The 23,962-nt window shown below is 47.6% G+C and overlaps 1 protein-coding gene across 1 annotated transcript in view; it reads right to left on the bottom strand.

Moving 5' to 3' along the window:
- Positions 1 to 5,652: 5,652 nt before the first annotated feature.
- The window catches only part of LOC139276881 (actin, cytoplasmic-like), a 48,343-nt gene continuing 30,033 nt past the window's right edge, over positions 5,653 to 23,962 (bottom strand). Inside the window, exon 3 of the mRNA XM_070894881.1 lies at positions 5,653 to 6,657. Coding sequence (XP_070750982.1) covers positions 5,653 to 6,657 — 1,005 coding nt within the window. The remainder of the gene's footprint in view (positions 6,658 to 23,962) is intronic.

The following is a 23,962-nucleotide window of genomic DNA, read 5'->3' as shown; positions in this document are numbered from 1 at the left end:
CTGTGGAGTACAGGTGGACAACAATTCTTTGGATGATACCCAATGTAAGAAAAAAACTGATGTCCCTTTGAACTGTCTATTCAATGATTCGAAACTGACTCCATATTGATAACAGTTCTTATTTTATTTAAGCATTGGTGAGACTTAATACGCTCAGTATTTGAGCAGCAGTTTACAAAGTACAATTGAGAATTATATTACCCTTTATTGTCTTTTAAATAGTAGGCGTGGCCCATTCCTCATTCCTTCTACACATTCTGACTGTAAAGAAATATACCATTCTCTTTACGAATTCTAAGAAAAGAGATAAAACTGCAAGCTAGCAAATTTAATATTAAACTACAATCTAGCAAAGCTTAACGTTGAACATTACTAAATGCGATTTATATTTAATTATATTTCAACAAATATCAAAAGTTCTCAGTGCATTCCCGCAGACAGGAGAGATCAGAGATATTGCTGTAGGCACAGTTTTTCCCTCTCTTCTAGCAATAATAATTAGCTTTTGCCGAAACAAGGCCATTTGTGATCGTATGTCATCATGAGAGTCCAAAAGCCATGGATTTTGCTGAAAAGCCATTCTAACAAAAAGCTTAGGGTCATTTAACTCTTGCAATGCCTAATCCCTCTAAATACCCTCATAAGCCCATAATCTTAACCACCAAGCCCTGAAAATCTATGTGGGGAGTGGGTGAAGGAAAATTGGGCAGGCTGTAAAACAGGGGTCCACCCCGCTATTGTTCAACGAGTAGTTAAAATCAACCACATATTCTCAATCACTAACACCGCCAAAGTTTAGGTGGTGGTCCTTCATCGGGCTAAGGGCACATCTAGCCCACCCAACTCACGAAAAGGCTATATCCTAGAGGGAGTGGCAAAGCGTGCCAGGTGCCCCAAAATGAACATATAGTGTGTCGTTCCCCCCCCCCAAAGGGGGTCACTTTTGTTTAAAAAAATATGAATAGCCAAATCTTCAGAGGTGGTGTCCCGATCTCGGCCTGGACCCCCAGGTGCCAGTCAACCAGGAGGGGTGCTTGATCAACATGGTGTACCCATGCCAACTCTACACTAGATTCCTCTGAAGGCTCAGGGCATGGAAACTCTTGATAGGGGTGGTCTCCTCCCTGAGACCACCCCACCATACGCCAATGGTCTTGTAAGGGATGGGCGGAGTCTCTGTGCCCAGAAAGTTCACCACTGGTCAAGCCTAATTTCCAACCCATTCCGGTATACTCTTGCATCATGGTTGGTGTACACTGCCAGGGCCAGTAGGTTACATCCAGGTGATTGGAATGAAAACCAATAAACTGCTTGGGACAACTAGTACCTTCGCAGTTACAGGCAACGTGGGCCATCTCCAACCCACTTGCTGCCATTTAAACATGTCAGTAATTGTGTCCCAGCAGATTCTCAGGTACCTTCGACACTGCTAGGTTATTTGCTCAGGTACCATCTGTAGACCATCTCCCTCAGACTCACCTCCTGAGAATTCTGGGCCTGCTCGTACCTGACCCTATCATTCACCTTGCTCCTCTGTGGAAAGGATGGCGACACCACACAATACTGGCAAATTCCTTACCACTGCCTTCTTGCTGGGTTTGGTTAAAATTGTGCCTGGGTAATGCCAGCTCTGAGCTCAACATTGTGTACAGGTCCTTAAATAATCAGAAACTAAAGTGTACTTCAGTAAAATTGGTTCAATGCACCAATTAATAACCTTAACTGCAGTTTTCATGAAAGCTGTGGAAAACTGTTTCCGTGTCGTCAACCTATTTCTGAAACGGAGAGTCTTGGCCACACAGGGCAACTGTTTCCTGCCCCTTTCCTGAAGATCTTGACCCATTGCTGGTGAATAGTTTATCCTCCTTGTTGAATGGCATAGAGTGGTTGGGAGTACTGAGTGGGGTGCCTCAGTTCTGGGAACACTATTGTTTCTAATTTACGTAAATGACCTGGATTCTGAAACTCATTGAAAGGTGGTCACATTTGCAGATGATGCCCAGTTGGATCGCAGTTCAGAAAGTACAGAATGAGTTGATCAAGATACACAAGTCGGCAGATCCATGACTGATGTAATTTAATGCAGATAGAACAGAACTATAGACAATACAACCCATGAGTGGTGTTGAAATAGCTAAAGATAAAGCTGAAAGAGACTTAGTAGTCTTGGTAGACTTGATGTTAAACATGTCCAACGAATGCAGAGTAGCAATCAACTAGCCAATAAAAAGTGAACACTAGAATATTAGCCAAGGAGGTAATGATCAAGCTGTACAGGGCTCTAGTCAGAATACACCTTGAATACTGAGTCCAACTCTGATAGTCAAGGAACAAGAGAGATATTCGAGCACTAGAGGCAGTACAAAGAGGAGCTTGAGGCTGATCTCCAGTGTCAGGGGTCTGAGTTATGAGGAAAGACTTGAGAAACTTGAGCTTTTCATCTTGGAAAGGGGGCATCTGAGAAATTATATTTTAGAGGTTTATCAGATAGAAAAATTGACCAGGAAAATGATACTTTATACGAAACTGTGGAAGAAGAACTAGTGGACACAGGTTCAAACTAGTAAAAGGTAACTTTAGAACTGATATCCAGAAATTCTTTTTTCATCTGCGGAGTGATCAATGATTGAATGATAGAGTAGTGGAGGCAACGATCCTGGAACCATTTAAGAAACAATTGGATGGTATAATGGGGAGGTGGTAGTTAGGATTTCTCTGGATATATGAACTGTGATGGTAATCTTGAACAATCTTGAAGGGAGTGTGTTTGGCCAGGGATAAACCTGTAACTACAGGCCAATCAATCTAACATCAGTGGTGGGAAACTATGAGAGAGCAATGTCTAGGACAAAATTACATTCTTACTTGGAGAAGCTTGGGTTAATCAGGGACAGCCAGCACGTATTTGTTAAGGCAAATCAAGTATGACTAATTGAATTGAGTTCTCTAATGAAGTAACAGAGAGGATTGATGAAGGTAGTGCAGTAGATGTTGTATATATGAACTTTCAAAAGATAATTTACCTCATAACAGATTTATTCGGAAAATAGAAGCACATGGTATTAAAGGGAAGGTGGTAACTTGTGTATGAAATTGGCTAAGGGATAGGAGGCAGAGAGCAGTGTGGGACAAATGTTTTTCTGACTGGAGGGAAGTATGCATTGGGGTCCCCAGGGGTCAGTATTAGGACCATTGCTTTGCTTGTTATATATAATGATCTGGACTTGGGTATAGGGAGTACAATTTCAAAGTTTGCAGATGATACAAACCTTGGCAATGTAATAAATAGTGAGCATGATAATAGCAGACATCAGGAGGACATAGGCAGACAGGCGAAATGGGCAGACACATGGCAGATACAATTTAATACGGGAAAAGTATGAAGTGATGCACTTTGGGAGAATCAACATGGAGAGGCAGTATAATCTAAACAGTATGATTTTGAGCGGGGTGCAAAAACAAAGGGACCTACGAGTGCATATTTGCAAATCTTTGAATGTGGCGAGGCAAGGTAATAAGGCAGTTAAGAAAGCATATGGGATACTTGGCTTTGTAAATAGGGGCATTAAATACAAAAACAAATCTCTGGATAGGCCTCAGGTGGAGTATTGAGCACAGTTCTGGACATCACACTTCAGGAAGGATGTCAACTCCCTGGAGAGGGTATTGAGCAGGTTTACCAGGATGATACCAGGGATGGGGGTTGTTCAGTTTGTGGAGAGATTGGAGAAGCTGGAATTGTTCATAGGCCATTTGATCCCTCGAGCCTGCTCCGCCATTTAATAAGATCAAAGCTTTATTCCCATCACTCAAAAATCTGTCTATCTCCGCCTTAAATATATTCAATGACCCAGCTTCCACAGCTTTCTGGGTCAGAGAATTCCACAGATTTACGACCCTCTGAGAGAAGAAATTTCTCTTCGTCTCAGTTTTAAATGGGCGGCTCCTTATTCTGAGACTATGCCCCCTAGTTTTAGTTTCTCCTACAAGTGGAAATATCCTCTCTGCATCCACCTTGTCGAGCCCCCTCATTATCTTATATGTTTCGATAATATCACCTTCATTCTTCTGAACTCCAATGAGTGCAGGCCCAACCTACTCAATCTATCTTCATAAATCAACCCACTCATCTCCGGAGTCAACCTAGTGAATCTGCTCTGAACAGCCTCCAATACAAGTATATCCTTCCTTAAATACGGAGACCAAAACTGTACGCTGTACTCTAGGTGTGGCCTAGAGTACATCTTTGCAGGACATCTCTGCTTTTATACTCTATCCCCCTTGCAATAAAGGCCAACATTCCATTTGCCTTCCTGATTATTTGTTGTACCTGCATTCTAACTTTTTGTGTTTCATGTACAAAGACCACCAGGTCCCTCTATACTGCAGCACTTCGCAATTTTTCTCCATTTAAATTCTATTTTTTCTGACAAAGTGGATAACCTCACATTTTCCCATATTATACTCCATCTGCCAAATTTTTGCCCATTCACTAAGCCTGTCTATATCCTTTTTCAGAGTTTTTGTGTCTTCCTCACAATTTGCTTTCCCACCCATCTTTGTATCATCAGCAAACTTGGTTACATTACACCCGGTCCCTTCATCCAAGTCATTAATACAGATTATAATAGTTGAGGCCCAAGTACCGATCCCTGCAGCACCCCACTAGTTACTGTTTGCCAACCGGAAAATGACGCATTTATCCCGAATCTGTTTTCTGTTAGTTAGCCAATCCTCTATCCATGCTATTATATTATCCCCAACCCCATGAGCTCTTTTTTTGTGCAGTAACCTTTTATGTGGCACCTTATCGAATGGGAAATCCAAATACACCACATCTACTGGTTCCCCTTTATCCACCCTGCTCGTTACAGAACTCCAGAAAATGTGTCAAACATGATTACCCTTTCATAAAACCATGCTGACTCTGCCTGATTGAATTATGCTTTTCCAAATATCCTGCTATTGCTTCCTTAATAATGGACTTCAGTATTTTCCCAACGACAGATGTTAGGCTAACCGGTCTATAGATTTAAAATAATTGGCAAAAGATAGAGGGGAAATGAGGAGAAATTCCTTCACACACAGGGTTGTTGAGATCTGTAACTCACTACCTGAATGGGTGGTGGAATTTAGATTCTATAAAAACTTTCAAACGGCAATTGGACATGTACTTGAAGGAAACTGATTTGCAGGGTTATTGGGAAAAATTTTGAGTGTGGAACTAAAGTGGACAGATCTTTCAAAGAACCGGCACAGGCTTGATGGGCCAAATGGTCTCTTCCTCTGTTGTAAGTTTCTATTATTCTACATGATTGCCATCCATATCCCCTTTAATCTTGGGGAATCTGTTACCTGATGTAATTGTAGTCACTGGGCCTCCATAGGGAATTGCCTTCCTCAAGCAAGCAAAGCATCAGTCTGTTGCAGCTGTGGACAGTCAACTGAGAGATATTAAAAAATCACCTGGAGCAGCTGGAATGAGGCCAAGGCATAGGAATTCAGCACTGGAAGTGTAGTGGCTTGACTGGGGCCACTGCCACCATCATCATTATATCAGCCACAAATGAAAGAAAATTATATCATTAAGCTTGTTTTGAATATTTTCCTCTATTACCTACTCCATTAAAGTCCCAACCTAGCCATATCACTTCAGAAGCACTTGCGATGGACTATGGAGGGCCCTGACTCATCATACTCCTGTTTGGTGATCCACATTTGCTGGAAGGTGGAGAGAGAAGCCATGATGGAGCCTCCAATCCACACTGAATATTTCCTTTCAGGTGGAGCAATGAGCTTAATCTTCATTGTGCTCGGAGCCAAGGCCGTGATTTCCTTCTGCATTCGGTCAGCAATACCTGGAAACATGGTGGATCCACCAGCCAGGACAATATTTGCATAGAGCTCGCTCCACTTGCAGCTTTCACACGCCTTGATGCTATCATTGGCAATCTCATGGATACCTGCTGATGGCATTCCCAAGAAGGATGGATGGAATAGAGCTTCCGGACATCGGAAACGCTCATTGCCGATGGTGATGACTTGACCATCAGGAAGTTCATAGATTTTGTCTAAGGAGGAAGAAGAAGCAGCCTTGACCATCTCCTGGTCATAATCAAGAGCCACATAGCAAAGCTCCTCCTTGATATTTTGTGCAACTAATCTTTCAGCAGGTGTGCTGAAGTGGCACCCACGGTGAATCAAACTCTCCACGAAGTAGTCATTAAGCTCCCTGCCGGCAAAGTTTAGACGTCTAATACTATCAGATACCATATAGCCATCATTGATTGACATGGCATAGGTAATACCTTCACCACAGTCCAACACGAGGCCCTTGGTGCGGCCACTTGCATACAATGCGAGTATACCGGAGATGGCAACATAGAAGCTTGGTGATTTAAAATTCTCAAATATCATCTGCGTCATTTTCTCCCGATTTTCTTTAGGGTTCAGGGGAGCCTCTGTGAGAAGAACAGGACGTTCCGCTGGGTCGACTTCCAACACGTTGTAGAAGGTGTGCTGCCAGATCTTCTCCATGTCATCCCAGTTGGTCACAATCCCATGTTTGATTGGGTACTTCGAGATCCAAATGTCTGGTCTGGCCTTGGCTTCATCTCCAACACAGTGATCTTTTGGACCTGTTCTGACCATGGCATCCTAGAGTAGAAAAAAAAACATTATTGTTTATCCTCCCCTTTCCTATGTATTGAATCAGTACCCGACAAATGCACACCCAGCCTAGTCGACACTGCAAAGACCTGTCCACTAACATCTTTGGACTGTGCTACCATGGCTGTCTCACAAACTAGTCATGCAACAGCCCGACAGAGCCTTACTGAAAGAACCATATCAACTAATGTCCCAGACTTCTCCATCACCATCACTAGACCCACCAGATGTGGCGGCGTAGTGGTACAGATTTGGGGTGGGGTGGGGTGGGGGGGGATTGGCCCTGGGAGTTCTCAGTATTGACTTCTGACCCCATCAAGTTTCATGACTTCAGGTCAAACATGGGCATGGAAACCTTTTGCTGATTGCCACCTGCAGTCCTCCCCAGCTGATGGTCCAGAAACATGAAGGGCTAGAAATTTGGTACCGCCCATTTTGAGGCGTTAAGCCTGGCGGGTCGGTAAGTGTAGTGCCTTGGGAAAGCTAGCGCCGTCTACCGTGAAATTCAGTTTCAGCGCCCCAAGAGGGAAAGGAAGCGGTATATCAGTCATTGCACAATTCTTTTAAAGCGGTGAAACCGAAAATCTTAGCAATAAATTCCCAGAGCGAATATAAATGATGCAATGGCCGCGAGACATTCCAGCAACAGCCGCTTCTTAAAGGCGAGGTAAGATGAGTCTGCGCAGGTGCAGCTTCACCATCATTGTCTGCTCAGAGTGGGAAGATGGCAGAGACAGCAGGTTGCCACCGTGCCCACTGATTTTCGAACGCGGCCGCCAAGGCATTATTCGAGGCTGTGGAGAGGCAGTGGCATGTCCTGCAGCCTGAGAGTGGAAGGAGGCCACTTCCTAGAGTTTTTCGACGGTTGTATAAACATAGAAACATAGCAAATAAGTGCAGGAGTAGGCCATTCGGCCCTTCGAGCCTGCATCACCATTCAATGAGATCATAGCTGATCATTCCCTTAGTACCCCTTTCCTGCTTTCTCTCCAAACCCCTTGATCCCTTTAGCCGTAAGGGCCATATCTAACTCCCTCTTGAATATATCCACTGAACTGGCATCAACAACTCTCTGCGGCAGGGAATTCCACAGGTTAACAATTCTCTGAGTGAAGAAGTTTCTCCTCAGCTCAGTCCTAAATGGCCTACTCCTTATCCTAAGACTGTGTCCCCTGGTTCTGGACTTCCCCAACATCGGGAACAATCTACCCGCATCTAACCTGTCCCATCCCGTCAGAATCTTGTATGTTTCTATGAGATCCCCTCTCATCCTTCTAAACTCCAATGTATAAAGACCCAGTTGATCCAGTCTCTCCTCATATATCAGTCCAGCCATCCCTGGAATCAGTCTGGTGAACCTTTGCTGTACTCGCTCAATAGCAAGAACGTCCTTCCTCAGATTAGGAGATCAAAACTGTCATGTATCTCACACTACTGTATATAACTGTATCTTACCATGCTATACATGACTAACTAGATATGACCTGTAACCACAAGCATACCTTACCACCAGGGGTGCACTTGCAGGAGACACTGCATACCTGTTCCACACAGGTATATAAAGGCAGGTCTCAGGCAAGTGTGGCATTCGAGAGCTGTGAAATAAAGGTGCAGGTCCTGAGTGACCTTGACTTCAGCATGTGCCTCGTCTGAGTCTGTAGTGCAGGGACAAGACTTTACAGTGGCGACGAGGATGGGATCACAGAATCCACAGAATGGCGACCAACGGCTCAGATGAAAAATACAATGCTGGAGATAATTGGGAAGACTTTATAGAAAGGCTCCAGCAAAGCTTTGTAACCAAAGACTGGTTGGGCGACGATAAGGCAGACAAGAGAAGAGCCCATCTCTTGACCAGCTGTGGCTCAAAAACATATGTCTTAATGAAGGACCTGCTGGCACCCGAGAAACCAGCAAGCAAGTTGTTTGAAGAGTTGAGCACACCTGGTAAGAGACCACCTGAAGCCAGTGAGCAGCCTACACATGGCCAGACACAGGTTCTACAACTACAGACGCTGTGTGGGCCAGAGCATACCTGACTTTGTGGCGGAACTTCGGAGGCTGGCTAGTTTATGTGAATTCTCCGATGATCTAATGAGAGAAGTACTAAAAGACTTTTTTATTGAAGGAATAGGCCACGCAGGCATATTCCAAAAGCTCATAGAGACTAAGAACTTGATTCTAGAGGCAGCAGCACTGGTCGCACAGACATTCTTGGCAGGAGAAGAAGAAACGAGGTTGATCTATACTGCGGGTACGACAACTAACGAAACATCGGAACAAGGGGTTCACAGCGTGAAACAAGCCGCTACCCCCACACACAGACAAAGGCAGGAGAGCAGGCCCTCAACAGCAGGCAGTGGCGCCAGAAGCCATCAAGGGCCACATGAATGGCCGTTCACACCTCATTAACCCACAATGCGAGCAATCAACTACAAACTGAGAGAAGCTCAAGAGACATCTGCCAGACGCAGCTCATCCTTCGGAAACAATGGAAGCGGTCTGTGCTGGAGATGTGGGGGAAGGCACTCATCAAGGGGGTGTCGATTTCAGCATGCCATTTGCAGAAACTGCAACTATACAGGGCATCTGGCTCACATGTGCAGAAAAACAGCAGCTCGGCTGGTATACGAATTGGAAGGGTCGGAAAGCGGACCAGAAGACGGTGTGGACAGTGCCCGGGACACCGAGGTACAGCGGATCAACATGATCTATGTTCTTACAACAAGACGCCTCCAATAATGATGAGGGTCCTACTCAACGGGATACCCGTCAATATGGAACTGGATACGGGAGCGAGTCAATCCCTCATGAGCGTTCAACAATTTGAACAGCTGTGGCCGCACAAAAGCAACAGACCAAAACTCACAAGGATCAACACCAAACTAAGGACCTATACCAAAGAAATCATCCCAGTCCTTGGCAGCGCCATGCTCTCAGTCACACACAAAGGGACGGTGAACCGACCTTCCCCTGTGGATTGTCCCCGGAGGTCTCCCAGCACTGTTGGGGAGAAGCTGGCTGGCAAAACTAAATTGGAAATGGGATGATGTTCACGCCATGTCGTCAGAGGAACGGACCTCCTGCTCAACAGTTCTAAGTCAATTTGAACATCTCTTTCAGCCAGGTGTGGGCACCTTCAAAGGGGCTAAAGTTAAAATCTACATCACACAGGATGCTAGACAGGTCCATCACAAGGCTAGAGCTGTGCCCAATGTGATGAGGGAAAAGATTGAACATGAACTGGACAGGCTTCTGCAGGAAGGCATTATCTCACCCGTGGAATTTAGCGACTGGGCAAGTCCCATCGTCCCAGTCATGCAGCCTAATGGATCCGTACGAATCTGTGGGGATTACAAATCTACCATAAACAGAGTCTCCCTACAGGACCAATACCCGCTGCTCAGAGCGGAGGACTTATTTGCCACGTTGGCTGGAGGAAAACTTTTCTCGAAACTAGATCTCACATCTGCGTATATGACGCAAAAACTGACCTAAGAATCTAAGCTACTCACCACCATCAACACATATCGAGGCCTTTTCATGTATAATCGATGCCCATTCGACATCAGGTCGGCAGCTGCTATATTCCAGCGCAACATGGAGAGTCTGCTTAAGTTCATCCCAGGGACGGTTGTGTTTCAAGATGACATACTCATCACGGGCAGGGACACCGACTCCCATCTCCGCAATTTGGAGGAAGTACTAAAGCGGTTGGATCGGGTAGGCCTAAGAGTTAAGAAATCCAAGTTTCTGTTTCTCGCGCCCGAGGTTGAATTTTTGGGCAGAAGGATTGCCGCTAATGGAATCCGCCCAACAGAATCCAAAACCGAAGCAATTCATCTAGCACCCAGGCCCCGGAATGTCTCGGAACTGCGCACCTTTCTCGGGTTACTCAATTACTTTGGGAACTTTATGCAAAACTTGAGCATGCTGCTGGAGCCTCTCCACGTGCTCCTCAGAAAGGGGTGTGATTGGTTTTGGGGGGACGCCCAGGAACGCGCCTTCAATAAGGCACGCAACCTTCTATGTTCCAACAATGTTTTGGCTTTTTTTGATCCAGGTAAAAAGCTAGTTCTTACATCTGATGCGTCAGCGTATGGGGTCGGGTGCGTTTTACAGCATGTCAATGGTGAGGGTAAATTACAACCTATTGCTTATGCCTCCAGGTCACTTTCGCGGGTGGAGCGCGGGTACGGTATGTTGGAGAAGGAGGCGCTCATGTGCGTGTATGGTGTCAAAAAGATGCACCAATACCTCTTCGGGGCAAAGTTCGCGTTAGAAACCGACCACAAACCCCTCACGTCCCTGCTATCCAAGAGCAAGGCAATAAACGCCAACGCCTCAGCGCATATTCAACGGTGGGCACTTATGCTGGCGTCTTACCATTACACAATAAGGCACAGACCAGGCATAGACAACTGTGCCGACACGCTTAGCAGGCTACCCTTGGCGACCACGGAAGGGTCTGACGAACAGGACTGAGAGATAGTCATGGCAATCAATGCCTTTGAGTCCACAGGTTCGCCCATGACTGCTCGCCAAATCAGAGCCTGGACGACCAGCGACCCCACGTTATCCTAAGTCAAAAGATGTGTCTTAACCGGTGACTGGGCAGAGGCTCGCGATGCCTGCCCCGGGGAGATCAAACCTTTCCATAGGCGCATGCATGAACTATCACTACAGGCAGACTGCCTGATGTGGGGCAGCCGAGTAGTTATGTCTCTACGAGGCAGAGAGGCATTTGTCCGGGAGCTCCACCGCGAGCACCTGGGGATCGTTCTCATGAAGGCCATAGCCAGATCCCACGTCTGGTGACCTGGTATTGACGCGGACTTGGAACTCTGCATCCAACGGTGCACCATTTGTGCCCAACTCAGTAATGCCCCCAGGGAGGCCCCCCTGAGCCCCTGGCCCTGGCCCACCAAACCGTGGTCGCGGGTACACGTAGACTATGCGGGCCCATTCATGGGCAAAATGTTCCTCGTAGTCGTCGATGCATTTTCAAAGTGGATCGAATGCACCATTTTAAACTCGAGCACCACCTCCACCACTGTGGAGAGCCTAAGAACCATGTTTGCAACGCATGTCATTCCTGACATATTGGTCAGTGATAATGGTCCGTGCTTCACCAGCGCAGAATTCCAAGATTTTATAATTGACCGCGGTATAAATCACATTAAGACGGCACCGTTCAAGCCGGCCTCCAATGGTCAGGCGGAGCGAGCAGTGCAAATCATAAAACAAGGCATGCTTAAAATCCAAGATCCCACGCTGCAGGGCCACCTGTCGCGACTGCTGCTGGCATACAGATATCGTCCGCATTCGTTGACTGGGGTTCCCCCCGCGCAACTGTTGATGAAACGGACATTGAAGGCAAGGCTCTCGTTAATCCTCCCAGACATGCATGAAATCGTTGAGGCAAAGCACAGGAAGCTAACTGAGTACCATGACTGAAATTCGAGGGGGAAGTGGAATGAGATAGGGGACAAAGTGTTTGTGCTAAACTATGGCAGGGGTCCCAAATGGCTTGCAGGGACTGTAACAGACAAAGAGGGAAACAGGCTACTGGTTGTACAAATGGACAATGGCCAAACCTGCCGGAGGCATGTAGACCAAGTAAAAAGTAGATTCACCAACAACCCTGCAGAACCAGAGGCAGACTACAATGTGGAACTCACACCACACCTGGTGGACAGACAGGGGGAACAACCTGAGGAAAGGACAATCTCAACAGACAGCCCAGGCGAGATACCAGCAATCATACTGAACGAAACAGACAGCCCAGGCGAGATACGAACAATCACACCGAAAGAAAAACAGGCACCAAGGCAAACAACTGAACCACAACTAAGATGTTCCACGCGAGAGTGTAGACCACCTGAGAGACTGAATCTATAAAGACAATAAGACCTTGGGGGAGGGTGATGTCATATATCTCACACTACTGTACATAACTGTATCTTACCATGCTATACATGACTAACTAGATATGACCTGTAACCACAAGCATACCTTACCACCAGGGGTGCACTTGCAGGAGATACTGCATACTTGTTCCACACAGGTATATAAAGGCAAGTCTCAGGCAAGTGTGGCATTCGAGAGCTGTGAAATAAAGGTACAGGTCCTGAGTGACCTTGACTTCAGCATGTGCCTCGTGTGAGTCTGTACTGCAGGGACAGGACTTTACAAAAACTGAGCACAATATTCCAGGTGAGGTCTCACCAAGGCCTTGTTCAATTGCAGTAAGACCTCCATGCTCCTATACTCAAATCCCCTAGTTATGAAGGCCAATATACCATTTGCCTTCTTTACCATCTGCTGTACCTGCATGCCAACTTTCAATGACTGATAAACCATGACAACCAGGTTTCGTTGCACATCCCCTTTTCCTAATCTGCCACCATTCAGCTAATTAGGAGGGAGGTGGCACAGCACGTATCGGTCAGGAGCACGGTGGCCAGAACTGTGACACAATTTTGCAAAAATTTGAACGACCTCACTCGGGTTGTCAGGGTAAGTACCCTTTCTATCAATATTACTAATATGTCCTGACTAAACAGTATAAATGCACACGAGGCCCATACTTAAGAGAAGATCACTCTGTGACCAGTTTCCTTTATTACCAAGACCTCAAGAGACAGACGGTGGATGGAGCTTCCCATTTTATACCGGAAAGTCCAGGTTAGGAGTGTCTCCCACAAGTTCGCCCCCTGTGGTCAGTGTTCTCAAGGTGTATAACTTAGGTCAGCTTATACATGGGTTACAATGACAGTTGAATACATGACATCACCTCCCCCCTACCAAAGTCTTATTAGGATCACAGGTTAAGTCTCTCTGGTGGTTTGCGCTCCCTTGTAGAGCGCCTGAGTTGGGGCTCTGGTTGTTGGGCGCTGGCCTGAGTGTCTGCTGTTTGTGGTGCCTCAGGCCTGTCCGGACTGCCCACAGTGACTGGGCTCTCCTCCACTTGGTTCCGGTGTTCGGTCACCTGTGGTGGAGTAAACTCTATGTCGTGTTCTTCCTCTGCTTCTTCTATGGGGTTGCTGAACCTCCTTTTAGTTTGATCCACGTGTTTGCGGCAGATTTGTCCATTGGTAAGTTTAACTACCAAAACCCTATTCCCCTCTTTGGCAATCACAGTGTCTGCAAGCCATTTGGATCCTGCAGCGTAATTAAGGACAAAAACAGGGTCATTGACATCAATACATCGCGCCCTCGCATTCCTGTCATGGTAGTCACATTGTGACTGACGCCTGCTCTCAACAATTTCTTTCATAGTAGGGTGTATAAGGGATAACCTGGTTTTGAGCGTCCTTTTCATTAGCAGCTCTGCGGGTGGAACCCCTGTGAGCGAGTGTGGTCGGGATCTATTGGCCAACAGGAGGCGTGATAATCAGCTTTGTAGGGAACCCCTTGGATTCTGAGCATTCCCTGTTTGATTATCTGCACTGCTCGTTCCACCTGGCCGTTTGAGGCCGGCTTGAACGGTGCCGTTCTGGCATCGTTGATTCCATTGCCTGCCATAAAGTCCTGGAATTCAGTGCTTGTGAAGCACGGGCCATTATCGCTGACCAAGGTGTCCGGTCGACCATGGGCGGCGAACATTGCCCGTAGACTTTCTACCGTGGCAGAGGATGTGCTTGAATTTAAAATGGCACACTCGATCCATTTGGAGTAGGCGTCGACTACAACCAAAAAACATTTTTCCCATGAAAGGACCTGCGTAGTCCACATGGATGCGTGACCATGGCTTGGTGGGTCAGGACCAGAGGCTAAGGGGGGCTTCCTGGGTGCGTTGCCCAGCTGAGCACACGTGTTGCATCTGCAAACACAAAGTTCCAGGTCTGCATCTATCCCTGGCCACCAAACGTGTGACCTGGCAATTTCCTTCATCATGACAATGCCCGGGTGCTCATTGTGAAGTTCTCTGATCAACACCTCTCTGTCAACCTGGGGCATGACTACTCGGTTTCCCCACAGTAGGCAATCGGCCTGAATCGAGAGTTCATCCTTGCGCCTGTGAAACGGTTTAAATTCCTCAGGGCATGCCCCGTGCGTGGCTGCCCAGTCCCCATTGACACATTTCTTAACTAAAGACAGTAGCGGGTCTTTATTTGTCCAGACTTTAATCTGACGGACTATCACAGGTGAGCCTTCGCTTTCGAAAGCTTCAACAGCCATGACCATCTCAGCATCATGCTCAGCTGCCCCCATCAGTAGTGGCTAGTGGTAGTCTGCTGAGTGCATCGGCACAGTTTTCAGTGCCCGGGCTGTGCCGAATTGTGTAGTCATAGACGGCTAACGTAAGTGACCACCTGTCTGCGGGCCGATGCAGTCGCATTTATGGCCTTGTTGTCGGCCAAAAGGGACGTTAGGGGTTTGTGATCTGTCTCCAGCTCAAATTTCCTGCCAATCAGCTACTGATGCATTTTTTTTACTGCATATACACATGCTAGCGCTGCCTTTTCTACCATCCCTTAGCCCCTTTCTGCCCGGGACAGACTTCTGGAGGCATAAGCTATCGGCTGTAACTGACCATTGGCATTCACATGCTGCAACACACACCCGACCCCATAGGACGACACATCACACGTTAAAACAAGTTTCCTCCACGGGTCATATAACGTTAACAGTTGTTGGAGCATAACAAATTGCATGCTCTATCAAAAGCCCTTTCCTGGCTGTCCCCCCAGACCCAATCGTGACCTTTGCGTAGGAGCACGTGTAGCGGCTCTAACAGCGTGCTCAATTTGGGAAGAAAGTTGCCAAAATAGTTCAGGAGCCCCAGGAACGAACGCAGCTCCGTCGTGTTACGGGGTCTGGGTGCTCTCTGGATCGCTTCCGTTTTGGACGCAATAGGTCTGATCCCTTCTGCTGCTACCCTCCTCCCCAGGAATTCTACCTCTGGAGCTAAGAAGACGTACTTCGCCTTTTTCAGTCGCAGCCCTACCCGGTCCAGTTTGCGTAGCACCTCCTCCAGGTTGTTCTTCAGTATCGCGACCCTTGAGAGGATATCGTCTTGAAAAACCACCGTCCTTGGAATCGACTTGAGGAGGCTTTCCATATTTCGCTGAAAGATCGCGGAGGCCGAACGAATCCCGAACGGACATCTGTTATACTCAAACAACCCCTTGTGTGTCGTGATGGTGGTCAGCTTCTTCGACTCACTCGCCAGCTCCTGGGTCATGTAAGCTGAGGTCAGGTCCAATTTTGAAAAGAGTTTGCCACCAGATAGCATCGCAGAGGTCCTCCGCTCTCGGTAGTGGGTACTGGTCTTGGAGTGACACACGATTGACGGTGGCCTTGTAATCGCCACATATCCTGACCGACCCATCTGCCTTGAGCACCGGCACGATCGGGCTCGCCCAGTCACTGAATTCAACTGGCGAGATGATGCCTTCCCTCAGCAGGCGGTCCAATTCGTATTCTATCTTTTCCCGCATCACGTACGGCACCACTCTGGCCTTGTGGTGTACTGGCCTGGTGTCCGGGTTTATGTGAATCACTACCTTGGTCCCCATGAAAGTGCCGATGCCGGGTTGAAATAATGAGTCAAATTTGTCCAGGACCTGTGAGCATGATACTCGCTCCACAGAAGAAATTGCATTGACATCGCCCCATTTCCAGTTCATGACAGCAAGCCAACTCCTCCTCAGTAGTGCGGGACCGTCCCCTGGGACAATCCAGAGTGGCAACCTGTTCTCCGAATCTTTGTGGGTCATGACTACTGTGGTGCTGCCTAGCACCGGAATGATCTTCTTTGTATATATCCGTAGCAGTGCATCAATCGGCAATAATTTTGGCCTCCTGGCCTTGGACACCCACAATCTTTTGAACTGTTTGATACCCATCAGGGACTGGCTGGCCCCCATGTCCAGCTCCATTAATACTGGGATGCCATTGAGGAGCACTTTCATCATTATCGGTGGCGTCCTGGTGTATGAACTGTATATGTGCTCCACATGAACTCGCTGAACTTCAGCTTCCAGCGATTTCCCCCAGTATTCATTTGGCCTCGTAGGGCTTACATCGGGCCCGTCCTCCTCGTACATCAACCTGGCTGCAGGCTTCCTGCACATAAGCGCCAAGTGACCACTGACGTTGCAGTTTCTGCAGGTATATTGCTGATACCTGCAAGCTCTGGCTGGGTGTTTGCCTCCACACCTCCAGCATGAGCTAGAGGTCCCATTGTTGGAAACAAAAGGTCCATTACCAGTCGATCATCTCTGAATGTCTCTGTAACTGTCCTTACGCGCACCATTAACAGGTGTTGATGGCCCCATTACTGGCCGCATTGTCCATTGCGATGGCATGAATCGCCGTTCAGCTAGCCATTTTCTCTGTTGAATTCCCCCTTTGGGTTCGACTGCATGCTGGGGCATGTCCGATTGTCCTTGTCTGCCTAGAGAACTGTGTGCCGCGTTAACAATGTTGACTCCTTGGTCATTTGCCGCATTTGAGCCAAGATTTCTGCCATAAATCATTCTGGTCTCTTCCTCCCCTGAGATAATTGTCTGGGCTATCAGAGCTGTCGCTTCCAAGGTCAAGTCTTTGGTCTCAATCAGTTTCCTGAAAACCCCAGCGTGCCCGATGCCCTCAATAAAAAAGTCTCGCAACATCTCTGCTCTGCATGCATCTAGGAACTTATATAGGCTCGCCAGTTGCCGGAGATCTGCCACGAAGTCTGGTACGCTTTGCCCTTCTCGCCGCCGGTGCGTGTAAAACCGGTGTCTCGCCATGTGCATGCTGCTCGCCGGTTTAAGGTGTTCCCCAATCAACTTACTGAGCTCTTCGAATGTCTTGTCCACCAGCTTCTCTGGCGCTAGAAGGTCCTTCATCAGGGAGTACGTTCTGGATCCACAAACCGTCAGGAGATGAGCCCTGCGTTTGTCGGCCGAATCCTGTCCCAACCATTCCTTAGTGACAAAACTTTGCTGTAGTCTCTCAATAAAGTCGTCCCAATCATCACCAACACAGTACCTCTCTTCTGTGCTGCTCGTGGCCATGGTTGCGTGGTTTAAATCCCAGTTTCTCGTCGCCAATAATATGTCCTTACTCTACAGTATAAATGCATACGAGGCCCATACTTAAGAGAAGATCACTCTGTAACAAGTTACCTTTGTTACCAAGACCTCAAGAGACAGACGGTGGGTGGAACTTCCCCTTTTATACCAGAAAGTCCAGGTTAGGAGTGTCTCCCACAAGTTCGCTCCCTGTGGTCAGTGTTCTCAAGGTCTACAACTTAGGTCAGCTTATACATGGGTTACAATGACAGTTGAATATATGACAGTTACGATGCCATAATGTGAGCCTCATTGTCTCACACAATTTACAGTCTGTGCAGTCCCTGCTCCTTCACCACGTGTACCAGGCCATGGTCTTGGTTGCTGAAGAGACCTGCAAAGTTCTGCCTCAGTTCAGCAGCCATGCCCTGCCCATCCAAGCATAGCTCATCTTATTGTTGCCGACTCAGTCTCACCCCTATCGTACTACCGTTTCAATCTTTATATGCATTTGCATAACTTCAGCCTTACCCTTAATCTTACCTGCTAGCCACCAAATCCCACCATTCACACAGCCACTCTGCGCAGCTACTCAGATTCAAATGAACATCCGCACAAAGCCATACAGTAGGAGCTATTCAATTCTGCAAGGCATATGTGGCACACGGTTAGCTGCACACTTACTTCTTCTGTTTGTTATTGCAGTTGAAAATGACACACAACAGGTGCAAGCAAATGCGTACCGGAGGAGGGGAGCCTGACATCCAGGCACTCACGGAGGTGGAAGAGCGAGCATCCGCCCTCATAAGAACATAAGAACATAAGAATTAGGAACAGGAGCAGGCCATCTAGCCCCTCAAGCCTGCTCCGCCACTCAACAAGATCATGGCTGATCTGGCCATGGACTCAGCTCCACTTACCCGCCCGCTCCCCATAACCCGTAATTCCCTTATTGGTTAAGAATCTATCTATCTGTGATTTGAATACATTCAATGAGCTAGCCTCAACTGCTTCCTTGGGCAGAGAATTCCACAGATTCACAACCCTCTGGGAGAAGAAAATTCTTCTCAACTTGGTTTTAAATTGACTCCCCCGTATTTTGAGGTTGTGCCCCCTAGTTCTAGTCTCCCCGACCAGTGGAAACAACCTTTCTGCCTCTATCTTGTCTATCCCTTTCATTATTTTAAATGTTTCTATAAGATCACCCCTCATCCTTCTCAACTCCAACGAGTAAAGACCCAGTCTACTCAATCTATCATTATAAGGTAACCCCCTCATCTCCGGAATCAGCCTAGTGAATCGTCTCTGTACCCCCTCCAAAGCTAGTATATCCTTCCTTAAGTAAGGTGACCAAAACTACATGCAGTACTCCAGGTGCGGCCTCACCAATACCCTGTACAGTTGCAGCAGGACCTCCCTGCAGTTATATTCCATCCCTCTCACAATGAAGGCCAACATTCCATTCGCCTTCCTGATTACCTGCTGTACCTGCAAACTAACTTTTGGGGATTCATGCACAAGGACCCCCAGGTCCCTCTGCACCGCAGCATGTTGTAATTTCTCCCCATTCAAATAATATTCTCTTTTACTGTTTTTTTTTCCAAGGTGGATGACCTCACATTTTCCAACATTGTATTCCATCTGCCAAACCTTAGTCCATTCGCTTAACCTATCTAAATCTCTTTGCAGCCTCTCTGTGTCCTCTACACAAACCGCTTTCCCACTCATCTTTGTGTCATCTGCAAATTTTGTTACATTACACTCTGTCCCCTCTTCCAGGTCATCTATATATATTGTAAACAGTTGTGGTCCCAGCACCGATCCCTGTGGCACACCACTAACCACCGATTTCCAACCCGAAAAGGACCCATTTATCCCAACTCTCTGCTTTCTGTTAGCCAGCCAAATCTCTATCCACGCTAATACATTTCCTCTGACTCCGCGTACCTTTATCTTCTGCATGGGCGCACAAGTCAATGCGGTAACAGTCGGGAAGCAGAGCCCCCTGGGGATAGTGACGGTATGTTCATGCCCTTTGCCTCTTAGATGATACCATTTAACCCTGAAACACATGCCTTACCCTCATTACATAGAAATGTCCTATGTCACCTCCTTCTTCCCTTCCTGCCCCCTCCCCTGCTGCTAATCACACTTCTATTGCTTTGTGCTTACAGATAATGAGCCAGAAGCACAACAGCCTACCTTGAGGCGTCCACATCCAATGACAGGGGAGATGCTCTTCCTCCTCTTCCTCCTCCTCCTCCTCCTCTTCCTCTCCTGAGGTGGCGCTGCAATCTCCAATGGCAATGGGCCCTCATTATGGCCAGGTTGTGCAGCATGCAGCACACCACAATGAACAGCGAGACTTGATTAGGAGCGTACTGAAGGCTGCCTCCAGAGCGGTCAAAGCATCAGAAATGCTGCTTTAGCACCCCAATTGTCTGCTCAATGATGTTGCGGGTGGCCACATGGCTTTCGTTATAATGACGCTCAGCACAGGTGGTGGGTTTGAGGAGGGGGGTCATCAGCAAGGTGGCTAGACCATAGCCTTTGTCGCCGAGCAGCCAGCCGCGCCCTTCACGTGGTGGCTTGAAGAGTCGTGGCACATGTTCTCCCGCAGGATGAAAGCATCATGTGCGCTGCCAGGATAGCGGGCATTCACACAGAGTACACGCTGCATGTGGTTGCACACCAACTGAACATTTAGAGAGTGGTAGCCCATATGGTTGCAAAACATCTCCACATTCTAGTGTGGTGCTCGCAATGCCACGTGGGTGCAATCAATGGCTCCCTGAACCATTGGAAAGCCCGCTATCCTGGCGAACCCACATGACAGTTCCTCCTGTTTTTCCCTCATCATGGGAAACGTTATGTTGTACATTTTCCTGTGGTACAGAGCATCTGTGACCTTGCGGATGACGCAATGTGCCACAAATTGCGAGATGTTGCAGATGTCCCCTGCTGCAGCCTGGAAGGAGCTGGAGGCATAGAAAGTGAGCACCACAGTAACCGTTACTGCGATGGACAGCGAAGTCCTGGTCCCGATATTAGCCTCTAGGTCTGGCTGCAGGAGATGGCATAGCTCAGTGACTATCTCCTTGCGGAACCGCAGCTTTCTAACGCACTGCTCCTCAGGTGCTCCCGATAAACCCGTGTGGGGTAAGGCCTCCTGTCACAACGTCTACATGTTTTCCTCATTCGTGACCTGACATTCCCAAGATCCCTTCTCTCAAGACACCACCTACCGATATCTTGGAGAAGGTGACGGTGGTGTGCTAGTAAAGCACCCATCTAAATGCAGAACACAACTTGCTACTTATCTATAAGTTTGAGCTCAACCTGCCACAGCAATCCAAGAGCGCTGTGCTATGTGGAAACGTAACACTCACTGTCATCTCTGAATAACCCGGTTGCTCATTCCTTTAAATCGCCTCAAGATATCGGCCAAAGAAGCTGGGACCGCCTAGTTTCTCTGGCGTGGTCAGCGACAGTCGGTAAGTGAGGTGCTCAAACCTAATTTCACGCCCGGGGTGCTAGCGGGTCATTATGTGGCTGAAGTTAGACCGCAAGGCGATAACATTTCGTGCTGCCATTAAAACTCAACCAATTTTCCCGGGAGGCGCTAAAGTCTGCGCGGCCGGGTGTTAAGCCATGAGAAACACATTGCTAATGGGAGATGATACACAACCAAAGTTCTAGCCCTAAGGGTAGCAAGAGCACAGAATATGCTTCGGGTGGGGGACCAATGTACACCACCAAATGTGGCTCGGTAGTACAGGTAGAGCATCCAAAATCCAGAGTTCCAAAATTTGGAATGTTCCAAAATCTGGATATCGCGCTGATCTGTGGAGGGGCCGTCCGGAATCCGGAAAATGCTCCAAAATCCGGACACCCTTCCAAACCAATTACCGTCGCGAGCCGGCCCAGAGAGGGAGCAAAACACCCCCAAAAATTCCCAAAAAACAAACAAACAAAAGTTCACAAAACACTCACAAAACCCCCACCCACTTAATCGCCGAAAAAAAACTCTAACCCGCCTCTTCTTGCAGGTCTTCACACCCACAGGCACCGTTGCTCATGGGGTTCGCAACGCTGGTCCCCCCATGGGCGTCTTCCCTTGGCCAGAACACGGGCGCGGCAAAAGTCCAAAGCACGGTGACTGCAGCACACCCAGACTTGCACGTCGGCGGTCCGCCTAAAACCGCCGGCGCAAGACCCCGACGAAATTCCGCAACCTGTTCTACACGTCCCAGATGTCACTGCACACACACAGCGCAGTCGTCCAGAATCGGCTCCCCAAATCGGCCGGCCCCTGCCCAAAATCAAACCACGCAAATAGGGAGCTGCAATTGGATCGCAATGCCCCATGACCACGAACCAAGCCGACCTGACCTCATCCGACCCGTTCCCACATGCATGCTATTAATTTCTGATGAAAATATTTTAGTGTAGGCTGTACCACAATTTTTCTGAACAAAAATAAATCAAACTGAATAAGATTATAATAGAGAAAAGAATACAATATCTGTATATATTCTGCTCTTTCCCAGAAAAGTCCTCTCTCTTTCTCTCGCTTTTTCTCCCTCCCGCCTCAGGTTTTGCTGAAGGGTTGCGGATTCAGGATGTTGGAAAGTCGTTCCGAAATCTAGAAATACCCGAAACTCGGCCCGAGGCGTTTCCGCATTCAGGACATCAGAAAGACGTTCCAAAATCCAGAAATACCCGAAATCCAGAACGGCCTCAGTCTTGAGATTTCCAGATTTCGGACGCTCTACATGTACCACCACTGACCAAGTTGGCTGAGTCCAGAAGAGCATAGCTGCCAGACTGGGCTTGTGGCAGATGGTGAGAGAACCAACATGAAGGAATAATCTCATTAATCTACCTGTCGCAGATGCATCGTTCCATGCCAGTAATGGTAGGAGTGACCGTCACACAGTCTTTATGGAGACCAAGTCCTGTCTTCACATTGAGGACACTTTCCATCATGTCATGTGGCATTGTGCTAAATGGGATTGAATAAGAACAGATCTAGCAGCTCAAAACTGGGCATTATTGAGGTACTGTGAGTAGTCAGCAGCAGTGGAATTGTAAACCACCACAATCTGTAACCTCATGGCTGAGTATATCCCTCACTCCACCATCACCATCAAGCCAGATGATAAACCCTGGTTCAATGAGCAGTGTAGAACAGCATGCCAGAAACAGCACCTGGGATACTCCTGAAAATAAGGTGCCAACACAGGACTCCATGCATGCTTAACAGTGAAAGTAACATGCTATAGACAGAGCTAAGAAATCCCACAACCAACGGATTAGGTCAAAGTTCTGCAGTTCTGCCACATCAAATCATCAATGGTGGTGAACAATTAAGCAACATCCTTGACCTCAATGATGGTGGAGCCAAGCCGTGAGTGAAAAAGACAAAGCAGAAGTGTTCACAACCAACCATCTTCAGCCAGAAGTGCCGAGTGGATGATCCTTCTCGGCCTCCTCCTGAGGTCCCCACCATCATAGATGTCAGTCTTCAGCCAATTCGATTTCCTCCACATGACATCAAGAAGCGGCTGAGTGCAGTGGGCATAGTAAAGGCTATGGGGCCCAGCAACATCCCACCTGTAGTGCTGAAGACCCGTACTCCAGAAGTAGCTATGCCTCTAGCTAAGCTATTCCAGTACAACTACAATACTGACATCTATTAGATAATGTGGAAAATTGCCCAAGTATGTCCTGTCCACAAAAAGCAGGACAAATCCAACCCAGCCAATTACTGCCCCATCAGCATACTCCCAATCATCAGCAAAATAATGAAAGGAGTTGCCAACAGGGCTATCGAGCGGCACTTATTAACAATAACCTGCTCACCGTTGCTCAGTTTGGGATCTGCCAGAACCACTCAGCTCCTGACCTTATTATAGCCTTGGTCCATACATGAAGACAGGAACTGAAGACAGGAACTGAAAACCAGGCGTGAGGTGAGAGTGACTGGCCTTAGTATCATGACAGCATTTGACCGAGTGTAGCATCAAGAAGCCCTAGTAAAAGGTCAAATGGGATCAGAGAGAAAACTCTACAGTGGCTGGAGTCCTACCTGACACAAAGGAAGATGGTTGTTGTTGGAAGCAAATTATCTCTGCTTCAGGAGATTGTTGCAGGAGTTCATCAGGGCAGTATCCTAGGCCCAGCTCTCTATGTCCTCATCATCATCCTCATAGGCAGTCCATTGAAGTCAATTATGACTTGCTTCCATTCTAAAAGTGAGTTCTCAGGTAGCTGAAGAGTCCAAT

The sequence above is a fragment of the Pristiophorus japonicus genome, chromosome 1, assembly GCF_044704955.1.
Source record: "Pristiophorus japonicus isolate sPriJap1 chromosome 1, sPriJap1.hap1, whole genome shotgun sequence".
Lineage (NCBI taxonomy): Eukaryota > Metazoa > Chordata > Chondrichthyes > Pristiophoridae > Pristiophorus > Pristiophorus japonicus.
Note: the sequence above shows the minus strand (reverse complement) of the source record. Positions and strands in the feature narration are given on the sequence as shown.